Source organism: Gallus gallus, chromosome 4, assembly GCF_016699485.2.
Source record: "Gallus gallus isolate bGalGal1 chromosome 4, bGalGal1.mat.broiler.GRCg7b, whole genome shotgun sequence".
Lineage (NCBI taxonomy): Eukaryota > Metazoa > Chordata > Aves > Galliformes > Phasianidae > Gallus > Gallus gallus.
This window is the reverse complement of record NC_052535.1, coordinates 13,681,667-13,695,114: the sequence shown is the minus strand read 5'-3', so window position 1 is coordinate 13,695,114 and position 13,448 is coordinate 13,681,667. Positions and strand designations below refer to the sequence as shown.

The following is a 13,448-nucleotide window of genomic DNA, read 5'->3' as shown; positions in this document are numbered from 1 at the left end:
GGGGCCGACCCGCGAGCAGCGCCGTGCGGCGGGAAGGGGCGGGCGGCGGCTGTTGGGAGCCCGGGGCTGCGCGCGGGCCGAGGCGCGTGAGGAGAAGGCAGCGCGGAGCGGGGCCCGGGGCGGCGGGGTGAGGCGGCTGGGACGGGGGGTGGTCCTGCGGCGGGCAGGCGGGAGCAGCAGTGCGTGTTAGCGGTGGTGCCGGGCGGCGGTTCGCCGACTCCGTTCATCCGTCGCTCCGTCCGTCTCCTTGCAGGCTGCCGACGCCCGAGGGAAGGAAAAGGACTCTTCTCCGAGGCGCGGGGACGAAGCGGGACCCCTGGCGTTTCATGTTCCGCCGGCCCGACGGCATTTTGGCGTTGATTCCGACCTGCTCCCACCTGCACCCGGGCAGCGACGGGGAGGAGGAGGGGCACCGTCCCGCCATGTCCCGGTACGGCCTCCGCAACCTGCTGGACTGGCTGTACGGCGGGGTGGACCCCAGCTTCGCCGGCAACGGAGGGCCGGAGTGCGCGGCCTTCCTGTCCGGGCGGCAGCGCGCCGTGGAGAGCCTGGTGTTCCTCAGCCTGGGCGCTGCCGAGATCCTCCTGGCGCTCTGCAAGCTGCGGCAGCTGCACCTCCGTGAGCTGGAGGGCCACCTGCTGCAGCAGCCCCGCGCCAAGCACGAGAGCCTAGGCAAGAACCTGCTGCTCGTGGTGCTGTGCCTCGTCTTCGGGCTGGAGGTGGGCTTCAAGTTCGCCACCAGGACGGTCATCTACCTGCTGAACCCCTGCCACGTGGTCACCATGATGCAGGTAAGGCTCGGCTTTGGCTTCACGCCGCCGAAGTGGTGCTTTTCCCGCGGTGGGTTTGTGAGACAGAAGCGCATAGCGAAGGTTCAAATACCGAGGATTCATATAAGCGTTTTAGAGCTTGGCTTTTACTCAGCTGAATTGAACGTGGGGAGGAAAAAAAGGTGAAATTGTAGTTAACGTTAATGTCTTTGCTCCTGGCTGAAAAGTCTTTTTTGTCACCACAAAATTCTGTTCCCACCTGCTGCAGTGGGATAACTTGTGCCAAATTTGATTAAAAGCAAGGTTACTGCCGAAGATTTACTGTGTGATTTACACGCCACTTTATTCAAGGAAGTGACTTTCAGGGGTGTGAATGTGTTTTGTGGAGCTGTTAAAGCAGCAAAACTTTTTTTTTTGGTGCAGACAATTTTGTTTTGCTTTTCTAATTTTGAAACAGGTGTTATCCTAGTCTTTATATACGATGATGAATGAACTGAGGTGGCTTGAGACCTCCTGCTAAACTGTGTGCTTTAATAAGTCAAAGCTTAGTTGCTGATGGATGATAATACACAGTATATGTAGCTGTCAGACTAATAGAGACGTTCATAATTGGTGAGTGAACTGTGGTATCTACAGCTTACAAACTATCTGTGTATGGTTCTGTGTGTGTACTTAGCTCACTGAGATTGCCAAGGAATGTGGCATGTCAAAAATAATCCTTTTACTAATTTTACTAATTCTCTACCATCAACACTGGGTAACTTACATCATTTGAACTCAGCAACAAGTAGAAGATTATATGAGAGTTTTTTTGTTTTGTTTTTTTTTTAAGCTGCCATGGTTTAAAAAGAAGTCAGGAATAACAAATTGGACCAATACCATTCCTTGTCTGTTTGTAGGAGTCTAACTGGTAGTACTAGAGGTCTAGGGGTGCTGGGGATCCTTTCAAGAGGGGTCACACAGGCTTTTACAGCAATAACTGGGACATCTACAGAAAATGAGTTCCTGTTCCAGAATTTAATTAGTAGGTTATGTGAATTCCTAAGCTGCGAGGCAGCGCTAGGTCAGTATTTTACACCGTAGTAGAAATGCTTTTCATAAAGTGGTAACAGTTGTTGCACAATCAATTAGTATTGGTAAGGAAGTGGAAAACAGAAGGTTTCCAAGAGCTGTACAAATAATTGAAAAATAAAACAATATAGCCACATTCCATTGCCTGGCAACCCTCTCTATTTACTGGAATGTTTCCTGTTAATTCCCTGAGAAGATGATGATGACATTTTACCATTGTGATTTGAATACTTCGTTCTCTTGGTGCAGTATTATAATACTGCTTTATGATAGTGCTATGGTGTTAACGAGAAGTATCCATCAGAATGAGGGAGGTGATTTTGCCCATCTACTCTGCTCTCGTGAGACCTTATCTGGAGTGCTGCATCCAGTTCTGGGCCCCCCAACACAGGAAGGACATGGAGTTGCTGGAGTGGGTCCAGAGGAGGGCCATGAAAATATCGGGGTGCTGAAACACTTATTCTGTGAGGACAGGCTGAGAGAGCTGGGGCTCTTCAGCCTGGAGAAGAGAAGGCTCTGGAGGGACCTTATAGCAACCTGCCAGTACCTGAAGGGGGCCTACAGGAAAGCTGGAGAGGGACTTTTTAGAAGCGCAGGTAGTGACAGGATGCAGGGAAATGGCTTTAAACTGGAAGAGGGTGGATTTAGATGAGATATTAGGAAGGAATTCTTCACTGTGAGGGTGGTGAGACACTGGAACAGGTTGTCCAGCGAGGTTGTGGATGCTCTCACCCTGAAGGCATTCAAGGCCGGGCTGGATGAGGCTTTGAGCAACCTGGTCTGATGGGTGGTGTCCCTGCCTATAGCAGAAGGATTGGAATTAAATGCTCCTAAAAGCCCCTTTGAACACAAACCATTCCATGAAATACTAGTGCTTACAGGTAAATCCGGGGTAACATAGCTCAGTTCTTAATGCCCACCCTCAGAGATAGAGGGTTAACCTCTGTAGTCAGACATGGACAATTCTTAGTCTATTTCAGACCAGTAGTGGTACCTTCTTTCCTATCCTGTGCTGATCACTCACTAGAAATGATGTTACTGCACTTTGTGAAATTGACAACAGGGATATGTCAATGAAATTCAGAAGTAATTCCACTTCATCCTCAAACAGATATGTTAGAAATATGCCTGGGCTTAAACTAGGGAAATAATATAGCTGCAAAATGGACAGCTGTCAGCAGAGAAAACAACTTAGAAACAATGATAGTCAGTGACCTCTGTCAGCAGGAAAATAATATATAGTAGGTATGATCTTGGAAGTGTTCTTCTGGCTTGAGCTTGCTGACAGCAACAGGTTGACAAGATGAAATATATGAAAATGTCATTTATCTTGTGCTTCTGTTCTTACAGTAGCTTGTATGTTATGCTGCTGCCAGGCCAGAACATGAGGATGAACAAGGTAGGAGGTGAAGAGCTGAAGCATGTTATAGCATTTGCAGTCCTGTCAGAGGGATGTCAGCAGTAGCTGTTTGTAAAGGTCTCTTCATCCACTCACTTTCTGTTTTCTTCATGTGAGGCTGTTTCTCCTCAGAGCAGCAAAAGCTCTGGGCTCTGAGCCAGAAAATATTTGGAACTGGAAATTGTCCTTCAGACTTCATCTGCATAAACTTCTGCTTTTGAAGGACCTAAAGCTGGGATGAAATGTCAAAATAAAGTGGGAATTATACCTGTGGTGCATTTGAGCAGACAGAACTGCATAGTATAATGGCTACCGTACTCTACAAATGCGTCTGTTTTGATCAGATGCCTAATTTCTGCTTATCACACCAACCTGTGTTCCTATCAAATCTTTTTTCGTAAGCAGAAAAAACTAGTTCACCTGTGTTACTGTAAGGATGGAGTGTTGGTTGAATGAATGTATTTAATTGCTGAAGCAATAGTCTTGGTTATTGGATTCAATTTGTTGCCATCATGCCACCTATTTGGATAATATGGAAACACTGCCTTTGATTTCCAGCCCTGCGGTTGCTTTTGGTGTCTTGCTTAGCTTAGAAACAATGTTGTCTTTTCACCAGTAATGTAAGCATAGCATCAATAAAAAATAAGTGATTTTTTTTAAAGTTGATATCCATTTTAAGTAAAAAGAGAAATAGAAAATCCTGTTGTTTCTTTAATGTGCTATTTCTGTGCTGTGGGGTTGGAGGTGTTTTCATGCAGAATGGCAGTACATGGTGCAGTAAGGGGGGGAAAAGGTCTTTGAAGAAACTCTAGAAATGTGTGCTCATTTTAGGACTGAGTATATATGGTAGGTATGACTGGATCAGTGACACTGCTGCAAGTCCAGCATAAAAGCTGTACTAACAGAGAAGCTGTGGGGGGGTTTCCTTTTTTAAACGTGACGTCCCCCAGGGTGCTGTAAACTTTTTTTTTCTCTCTTGCACAGCAGGAAAAATCCAGCATATGTTTAGCAGACTGTTACATTTTCAAGATGTTAATCATTTAAAGTATTTTAGGAACCATTTATTGCATTGAAATTAGACATGCGAAGGACATCTTTTCAGTTTCTGCTTCAGCAATGCAAGAGGGAGGATTCGTCCCATAGCAAATAACTGTTATTGATCTCTAGGTATTTTGTGTAGGAAGCTTTTGCAACTGTTGCTCACAATCAGTCTAACTTAACTAAATTGCATAAACAGAGCGGTCTCTGGGTATCCCGTAGGACATCAAGCAGGAGATGCAGGCAGCTAAGATTAAACGTAGACAAATATAAACTAGAACCCAGAGATAAAATCTGCATTGTGTCTGTATTGTGACCAAGGTATTTGGGAAACAAGATGTAAGGAAAAACTTCTACACAGTGGTCCTAGGGTTTGTTGGCAGCAATGGTACAGCTGGTTCTCTTAGGATGTTCTGATTGTCCACTTCTTTGTTTTAAATATGCCAGTGCCTTACTTCAGAGTGATGACTTAACGCCAAGCTATAAAATGAGATTTAGGTTGGTTTTGCCTTAGGAAGAGCTTTCTACAAGGCTGTTTGCAAGTGCTCTTACAGAATGATTTCTTGAAGGTAGATCCTCAGCTGTTAGATTGTCTTAATGCACTTCAGGCAGCTAAGGACAGACATTTGTGTGCTGTGAAGAAGGAAAAAGGTAAGGAAAAGGTGAGCCTAAAATAATGTGGAGTCAAGTTTCATCCAGTGATTTTGAGCTGATGCTCATATAACTAAAATCAATGCAAAGTGCACCTGTGATTCAGTAAATACTAAATCCTGCGTTCATTATTCCTAGTTCTGGCTTCTTAGTCACCTGGATCCTTCCTGTCCTCTGCAAGACAGGCTGCCACGTGAGTGTGGATTTCATTTGTATGCATTGCTCCTAATGCTTTGTGATATCTAGAAGAGACCAGTTAGATTGTGTTTGCTTTCTGTATTCTGTCTCTTCAAAGCCTTGAATTAAAATTTAAGAGGTGTTAATATCCTGAAACTTTGCTTACCAAAATACTGGAGCTGGTGATAGAAATGACACTAAATACTAGCCAACAGGTGTTATTCGGTAACATAAGCAATAGCCTCCAGGTAAAAGTTTGAGTTATTCAGTTATTAAGGGATTGTAGTACTCTAAAGAGAAGATTTCTAATAGTTCTGTCCACTGTTGCATGTATTACGATCCTTGTGCAGGATGTGAAACAGCAAAGGCAACATTTCCCATGAATTTATGCATTTTTCAAAGTGTGCACATCTAAATGTCTATTTCTAAAACTCCCTTCTATAAAGTGTCTGTACGTTTCCCTTATCTATGTAATTTTTGTGTATAGTTTTACATTCCAAACCTGTGGAACTTGCAATTTTTAAAGCACTCCAGAAGTCAGGATTAGGTTTTGGGAGATTTGATAACACTGAGGTTTATCTGAATTTGTTATTTTTAAGGATTAAAAAAGGTACAAAGTCTTGTGAAAGTCAAGGCAGTGTGTTTGGAGTATGGCATGGTTTCTTCACAAATCAGTACACTCAGGAGAAGTGTGAGACTGCAGTTGCGAGGCAAACAATCCTTTCTGGGCTCTCAAATGCTATCTGGTAGCCGTGAAGTCCATCACTGAAGTGGAAGATGGGCATAATCACAGCTCACAAACATGCCAGACTATGAAGTGTGCTGCTTGGTTTTCAGATCTGCACAGTACAAGCCTTTCTGTAATTTCAAATTACTCTTCAACGTTTCCTATTATAGCTGATTCCTAGAAAGGAAATTCATTGCAGTGTGTGGTAAAAAGGGCAGATGGGAAAACAATTAAAGCACTGAAAGCAGCAGTAGTTCCTGGTGACAAGTCTTATTTCTTGCCTATGGGTGTATTTTCCTTCTGGAAGGATGATGGCGGCTCAGGAGGCACGGGGATGAGGTGATGTGTCATGAGGCAAATCCACAATTCCTTTATATGTGGTCTGGGATGCTCCTGAACTAATACTTTGGCATTCATTTAATAGGAGACATGGCTGCTTGAATGGTTTCATCTGCCCTTTCAGTAACTAATTATTTCTAATTGCTACAATATTTTAGAGGCTTTAATTGATGCTGTAATTAATATCATAATTTCTTGAGCTGAAGAGAAGCTTTTTCTATGATAAGTTTGACACTGTATATATAGTTTACTTTACTCCTTTACTTATTTTTAGTGAATCCCAGTATATAATAAAGGAATTGAGAAAAATCAGTATGAGGTAAGGCAAGGATTCTAACTCACAAATAATATAAACACTTTTAATAAGTACAAACAATAGCAAATGTTTTCAGGCTGTGAGTTGCAATTTGCTGTCTTTGGAGAGGTTACAGTTCAGCCCCTTGGACAAGATTTGGCCAGCACATGCTGTATCTTGAGCTGAAAATGCATGCTTATTTACTTCAGTCAACGTGGTTCAGGTCGTGACATTATCTCATGGTACAGTGAGCATTCCAGTTGAGGAGTTTGGTGTGTTGAAGGTCCAGACCGAGCTGCTAGACTTCAGAAATACCTGCTGTGTTTGAGGATAGAATGCATACTTTGGTAACTCTCCCCTTTATTCTGTGTATTCTTAGGAGAAAAGGAATAACAAGGTGAGAAATAACAAGAAGTAATATGATTCCCTAAAAGGTAGGGATTGCATAATTAAAAATCGTAGATGAAGAAGCTTAAGTTAGCCTAAATATTTACAGTGAGGATTCTTACCTAAACTACAGAAATTATTAGGCAAGAGGATGTTGTTTTGATAAGATCATAGATTTAATACAAATATTAATCACAGTGTAACTTATGTAGTTTGAGCTACATGAGGTCATCTACTTATTTAATTACTTTGGAGAATGGGGCTCTTAGGAATGGTATCAGTGTTCTGTCCAGTGCTTTAATGCTTCACTGTTAAGCACAATGCATTTTAGGATTTCTACCTATTTTGCACTTTAACAAACCATTCCATGCAAACTGTTAGCTAGCAGCTTCAGCTGCTCTTTCAGGAATCGCTGTCTGATGCCTACAGGAACTTCAGTGGAGTTGTAGAATAAATGAAGTAACAGCAGTAACTGTATGGGACACCATAGATGTTCCAGGGATCGGGCTGACTTTCATCTTCCAACTTCCATTCTTAAAAAATGCTCCTTTGCTGTCTCCCTTACACTGCTGCACGTGTTTGCTCTTGTAGTAGCAGATGGTGAGCTTTACTGCAGCGGTTGTATGACGTACAGCAACCTGAACCATGGTAATGTTCACCCAGAGGAAGTTCTGTGCCATGAATTTGAAACTTGCTGGATGTGTAATAGGACTCATGTTTCTCGTGACACTTCCTCAGGGCTTTAGATAGATACAGTAAGGGTTCACATTTGTTCAGACTGCCAAGTAAGTAGTATCAAGGGAATTGAATCGTTTCAAGTGTAATACTTGGACAGTTGATGGCATTTTCCAGGAATTTTATCAGGAATATGTTGTTATATATTGTAGCTTTTATGGATTGTATTTGTTTCTTTGGAAAAAAATGAGCTTCTGTAATAACAATGCTGTTACATATTAATTGTCTTAACGCTTTTAAAGACACTTCTTACTGTAGGATATGCACTCGGTATAGTCCACTGTATGCAATCAAAACTTGATTTCCAAATATCCAGTTACTTACATGTAACAGAATCATTGGGTAATTGCCACTTGGAGAAATAGAAGGCTACTGACATCTAACTTGTGCATTAACCCACAAACTTGAAGTGCTCTTTACTCTGGAAGCTTCTGACATATAAAAAGTGAAAGCACTCTTGGTTTCTTGTTGGTAAAGCCTCTCTATGCACAGAAGGATTAACCCATCCCTCTCAAGTCTAGAGTAATAAATGTGAAAAATGACTTATTGAAGATATGGTTGATAAGGATTTCTCTGAATTATAATCCTCCTTACTGATATGAAAAATAAATTAGGGATATTTGACCAGGAAGCGTTGGTGGGGATGCTAATGGCTTCTATTTTTTCCCATATAGGTTTCTGTGATGTGAGCCCATAGTACTGGGAGAAAAACATTTTTTATTCATATTTTTTTTTTACTGCATTTCTTCAGTTGAACAAAGGCTTATGTCTATATTAGGTGTTGCAAAAGGCCAGGGAGCAGTTGAACTTTTCTAGGTGTAGAAAGTAGATATTTTGACCTTCACTGTCTGTGGCTGAAGATGTAATCACTTCGCCCAGTGTAGCTAAAAAAAAATCAAAGCTGGAAGCATTCATTATACCATTCAAGTTGTGTGCTAGAAATATAACTTTCTTGTGGAGCATTCTAATTGTTAGTAGCAATTATGATTTTTTTTTCCCATATGAACATGAGTAATTTATTTTTCAACTACTCTTGATACAGTGAGATAGGATGTTGTTTGTTTGGGTTTTTTTGAAGAAGGGAACAGACAGAATTGAAAACATATGACTGCTATTTGGGAGAGATGGAGAGTAATGGTGGGTGAGGAGATGCTCTTTGTAGGATGGGTTAATTGAAGACCTGAGATGTAATGCCTGGATGAATTAAGGTTTCAAATTCTTTGATTTTTCTTAGTTTACTTGTTAATTTTTTTTTTTAATTTTCAGCTTCCCTGATCTTTTAACGTTGTTTCCTTAATGTCATCTTTTTCAGAACATGTGCCATAGCAACTCAAAAAAAAAAAAAAAAACCAACCAAAACAAACAGGAATATTAGTCAACTTCTGTTAGTCAAGTTCTTATGTGCTCAGTCTGAAAGAGCTGCATTTATCCAGCACATAATTGTACGTCACAAGGAAATCTTCCAGATGTCCTTCTGGCACTGGAGACCTGGAGAAGAGTAGAGCAGGCCTCTATTACATCAATTTTGCTGTTGTAGGAAATGGATATGGAATGTCACGCTCAGGGGAGGAAGTAACAAAAGTGAAGACACACCAATATCCACATGAATATCTTACTGGGAAACCTTGCAAGGTTTCACAGGGTCAATAACAGGTATAAATAGAAATTAATCTAAATTCAGTGCAAATTAGTTTTGTTAAGAATTTGGAGGCTTGAATATTACTTTCTTTTGTCAGCCTTTTTGTTCTTCTCCCCCCTAAATAAGCTTGTTGTGCAGGTTTTGCTAATTGTGTTAGGCTAGGAATGGAGGAGGAAGTAAGTCAGCCACTGCCAGCAAGGGGATGATGCAAATGTTGATTAGAGAACAAGGAAGAAAAATAAGCTCAGTGACACCTTCTCATTGAAATCCCAGTTTCTAAGATGTCCTAACTAATTCTATTGCACACATAGAAGCAGATTGGTCCTATGTTAATAATTAACCCTAAGACATGAGAAGTCTACAAATCTTTCACCTAAGACCGTAAAAAAAAGGTGAGTACAAGTTCAGTCAGTAAAGTAGCTAAACCTATGGAAGGGAAGGCTAACCAGAGATGTCCAAGGGACCATAGATAATTCAGGGAATGTTAGATTGTAGAGAATGGAAATTGTTCAGCGTGCTTCTTTTATCTCAGTAGAACTGTGAGGCTGGGAGGAAGGACTGACATGCCCATATTTCTCAAAGTCTGCTCTACAGACCACAGGAGCGACTCTTACTGTGGTATTACTGAATTATCTGCCAGTAACATTGCTTTGAATTACGAGTGTTGTTATTGCTGAATAAAAAATTATACTGGACAAATGAAGGAGCCTCTGAACTTTCCTGACAGCTGCATAGGAGAGCTGTGCTTTTTATGCTAAAATATTAAGCAAATTCAAATTGCTGCTGTTCAGCAAAGAGAATGTAAGATCTTCTAATCTTCATTCTCTTCTCAGATTTGGCAGTCCTGAAGAGTAACACTAAACCAGTGTTAGTCTTTGCTTTTTTAAAGTTGCTTTTTTTAGAAGGCAAACAGATGACTTTTAAATGATACTGTGTTGTGCTTAATTGATAGTTTGTGCATAAACGGTTGATGTCTAAACTGAACCTGGACACTGAATGGAAGCTGTATGACAGGATTGTTACTGCTGCCTTCTGATAAATGATTGAATGATTCCTTTGAACTTACTTCAAAAAATGAATTTTAGGGTTTAAAGCCTTCTACATCTTGTAAATTATCCAGCTGCTTGAATGTACCTTGTCTTATGTTTCACCTCCGGGGGGGGTAGGGGGGATGAATATTTTTCACACTGAAAAACACTGAGCCTTACCTTTAAGAGGTACTTTAATTTTTAAAATGTCTTTAAATATCTTCAGCTATGGGGAGTACTTTAATGCACATACGAAAGGGCTAACCAGAAGGTTAAGCATGTTACTGAGGATTCTGGCCAAATGCCACTTGAATGCTGGCACACATGGGGCATCGCTGCCTCTCTTGGAAGCCTTTTCCAGTGTTTGACCACCTTTGTAGTAAAGAAATCTTTCCCAGTTTCCTGTCTGAACCTACTTGGTGTAGCTTTGTTCCATTCCCTCGTGTCCTGCCGTTGGCTACCAGTGGCGTGACTTGTTCTTTTCTTCCGCTGCTACTTTTTGAATTGTTTGTCATCTCTTCAGTTAGTTTTGATCAGACAAGATGATATTTGTTCTGCATGTTCCTGTCCCTCCATTGACCTCACTTAATAGTGGGGTGAGTCCTCATAGACTTTGCTGTATTCATTCATTAAAGAAGAGAATGGTTTATCTATAACCAGATGCAGAAACATTTTGCTGTAGGTCAACGTTCCTTTATCTGAAGGTAGAAACAAGACGCCTTTCAGATCTGTGGTCTTTCACATGATCATGCTAGTAGTTAAAGAAGCTTTCTCAGTAAACTCAAGTGAAATTATGATCTTAATGTCTTCAGAGCAGGCCTTTTACATACAGGCTCTTCTACTTGCTACAGCAACACAAACAATTTATACAATCAGATTTAAGAAAAAAAGGTTCTCTGAAATTCATGGAACTTAAGGTATTTCTTGGCAACTCTATGGAATACCTAATGACAATTTCACATACATGTGTGCTTTAGAATTTAAAAGTTACTGCGACAGGGAGAAAAACACCATCCTTTTCCTTCTACTTTCCAGTCTGTTCTAATCCTGTGGATATTACTTAGAACTTTTTTCTTTTAGAGTATGGTTCGAAGAAGGGGATCATGGGATAGATGGATTTGCAACCCATTTCTGAGTTAGTTGTGAGGTCTGTTTCTTTCTGATTTTTTGTAAAGGAGCAGTTTAGCAGAGCAGTTCTGAACGTTGCAGTCTCCAAATGGTAACAGCCCTGCTGATCTGTCATGTGTTGTGGTGTGACCTTTGTACTTGGGCTTGTGCAGGGGGGTGCTGGCTGGGCAGTTTCTCATGCTAGAAATATTTCCCATTGGGATGGACAATGGTATTTATGGCAGAGCAGTTACAAATTACGCTGACTTTGACTTCTACTTTCATCAGGGTCCTTAAAGTTGAAGTGAACCTCAGTTTGCCAGTCTAACAATGTTGTGAGTTTCTTTACAGCTTATTCCTTGAGGAAAAACTGGGTAATCTTCTGGTCCTGTGCTGGTGAAAAAGACTTGAATGTCCTTATTCACAGTGTTATCCCTACCTAGGACTGATCTATACACTTCTTCAAGGCTACTCACAATTCTGTACCCTCTCTTTCTCTTATACCCTACAAGGTTTGTTTGTTTGCTCACTTTTTAACTGATTGAAGAATCTTTTGGTCATGCTTGTCATCTCTGTGCTTTTTGGAGAGAGAGGTCAGAGTGGACAGGAGCAGTCGGAACTGTGCCCTGAATTTATTGTATAACGTATAACACAAAGGAGGGGTATCTTATAGTTTTTTTTTCCCTCCCCAGATACTTTTGTAGAGATTAAGTTTCTAGTTAATTCTTTTGTCTTACTTCTTTGTAACACATGTAACAGGTAACACATCCAACTTTGAACTTTTCCTTCAGAATGAATACAGTTTTTCTACCCTGAAGGAAGAGAAGCCCACCTCAGGGTAGTTGAAAGTAGGTGCTACCTTGTTCTCAGCAGAGCTGTCCAGCACCCCAGCAAGGAGGTGGGGGCAACTCCTGTGATGGGCTGTGTGTGTAAATCCTTGGGAGTGACAGCAGGGAAGCAGAGGCTGGGAATTCTTCACGGCTATGCACTAATTTGATATGATGATGTTTGGTGGACAAAACACTGCTTGTTTTTTTCCCCCACAAGGCAAAGGATTTTATTTCCAGTATGATAGTGAAATGTAATATGATTTTGGGATGAGGATGTGAATGCTTGTGTTAGAACTTGTGAGCTTGTCTGCTGGGAACTTGATTATATTCAGGCCGTTAATTACTCTGTGAGCTGAACTCAGAGAAATGCTTTTTATGATGTTTAAATCTACTCAGTGACATAGTTCTTTGAAAATCAAATATAAATGTTTCTTGTGCAGCTTCCCTTTTAACAGGTTATGAGGTTTATTTATCATGGGAATGTACTTACGTGTTTAGAGAGAAAATGCTTGGTGTTAATTTGCTAGTGCTGAAACACTTGAAGATCTCTTCCATTACTGTAAAGCCTGAACATAAACATTCTAGCTTTCTCTGTTGCCCTCAAACGTGTTTTCTGAAAGATTCCCCCCAACCAAGGGAGTTGCATACTTGGAAATATTAAATGCTTGTTTTGCCTCATTAGTTCTCAAAACTATTTCTTACTGACCTGGAAATAAGTAGTTGTGAATCTGTTACTCTTCTTTGTTGGTCTTCATGGTAGTGAAGTACTTTTATAGATGTTCATGTCAATCTATATCACAGTGCCATATTCCTTAATATTAGCTATTGTTGATCCCCTGTAGTGATACTCAGCCAATAGGCAGCATGCAGACTTGGTATTTGGAGCACTCTGCATTGTGTCAGGAAAGGAAGTGAGAGATGTGATTAAGACACACTTCTGTTTCTCTTATTTTGTCTATACAGAGAAAAGAGGAACCTGCTTTTTTATTTTTTAAGATGAAAGAAATAAGAAAATGCATTTTATACTGAAAGAGCAGAACTTTTCCATGTTGGTGTGAATGAGCTATGTTTCAAAAGCAACATCTATCTGTCAGACTTGGGAGCTTAAGGAAGTCATAGGATAGCTGAATTGAAAACTTTGGAAGAGCAATTGAGACTCCAAATGCCATTATGTCCTTTGGTTGACATACTGTGTGGAATGTTCAAAAAGTTTAATGCATGCAGGTAGCATAGGAGGAAAACAGTTATTAAGAGA

General features: G+C 40.9%; 1 protein-coding gene across 3 annotated transcripts in view; it reads left to right on the top strand.

Annotated features, from left to right (window-relative positions):
* The window catches only part of TMEM164 (transmembrane protein 164), a 43,066-nt gene that overhangs the window by 177 nt on the left and 29,441 nt on the right, over positions 1-13,448 (top strand). Inside the window, exons 1-2 of one of the 3 annotated variants that reach the window (XM_046940035.1) lie at positions 32-127; positions 254-791. In XM_046940035.1, coding sequence (XP_046795991.1) covers positions 327-791 — 465 coding nt within the window. In that variant the 5' untranslated portion in view covers positions 32-127; positions 254-326. Of the gene's footprint in view, positions 1-31; positions 128-253; positions 792-5,723; positions 6,815-13,448 lie in introns of those variants that run through there. The other 2 variants (NM_001012886.2, XM_046940036.1) reach the window with 2 other exon arrangements.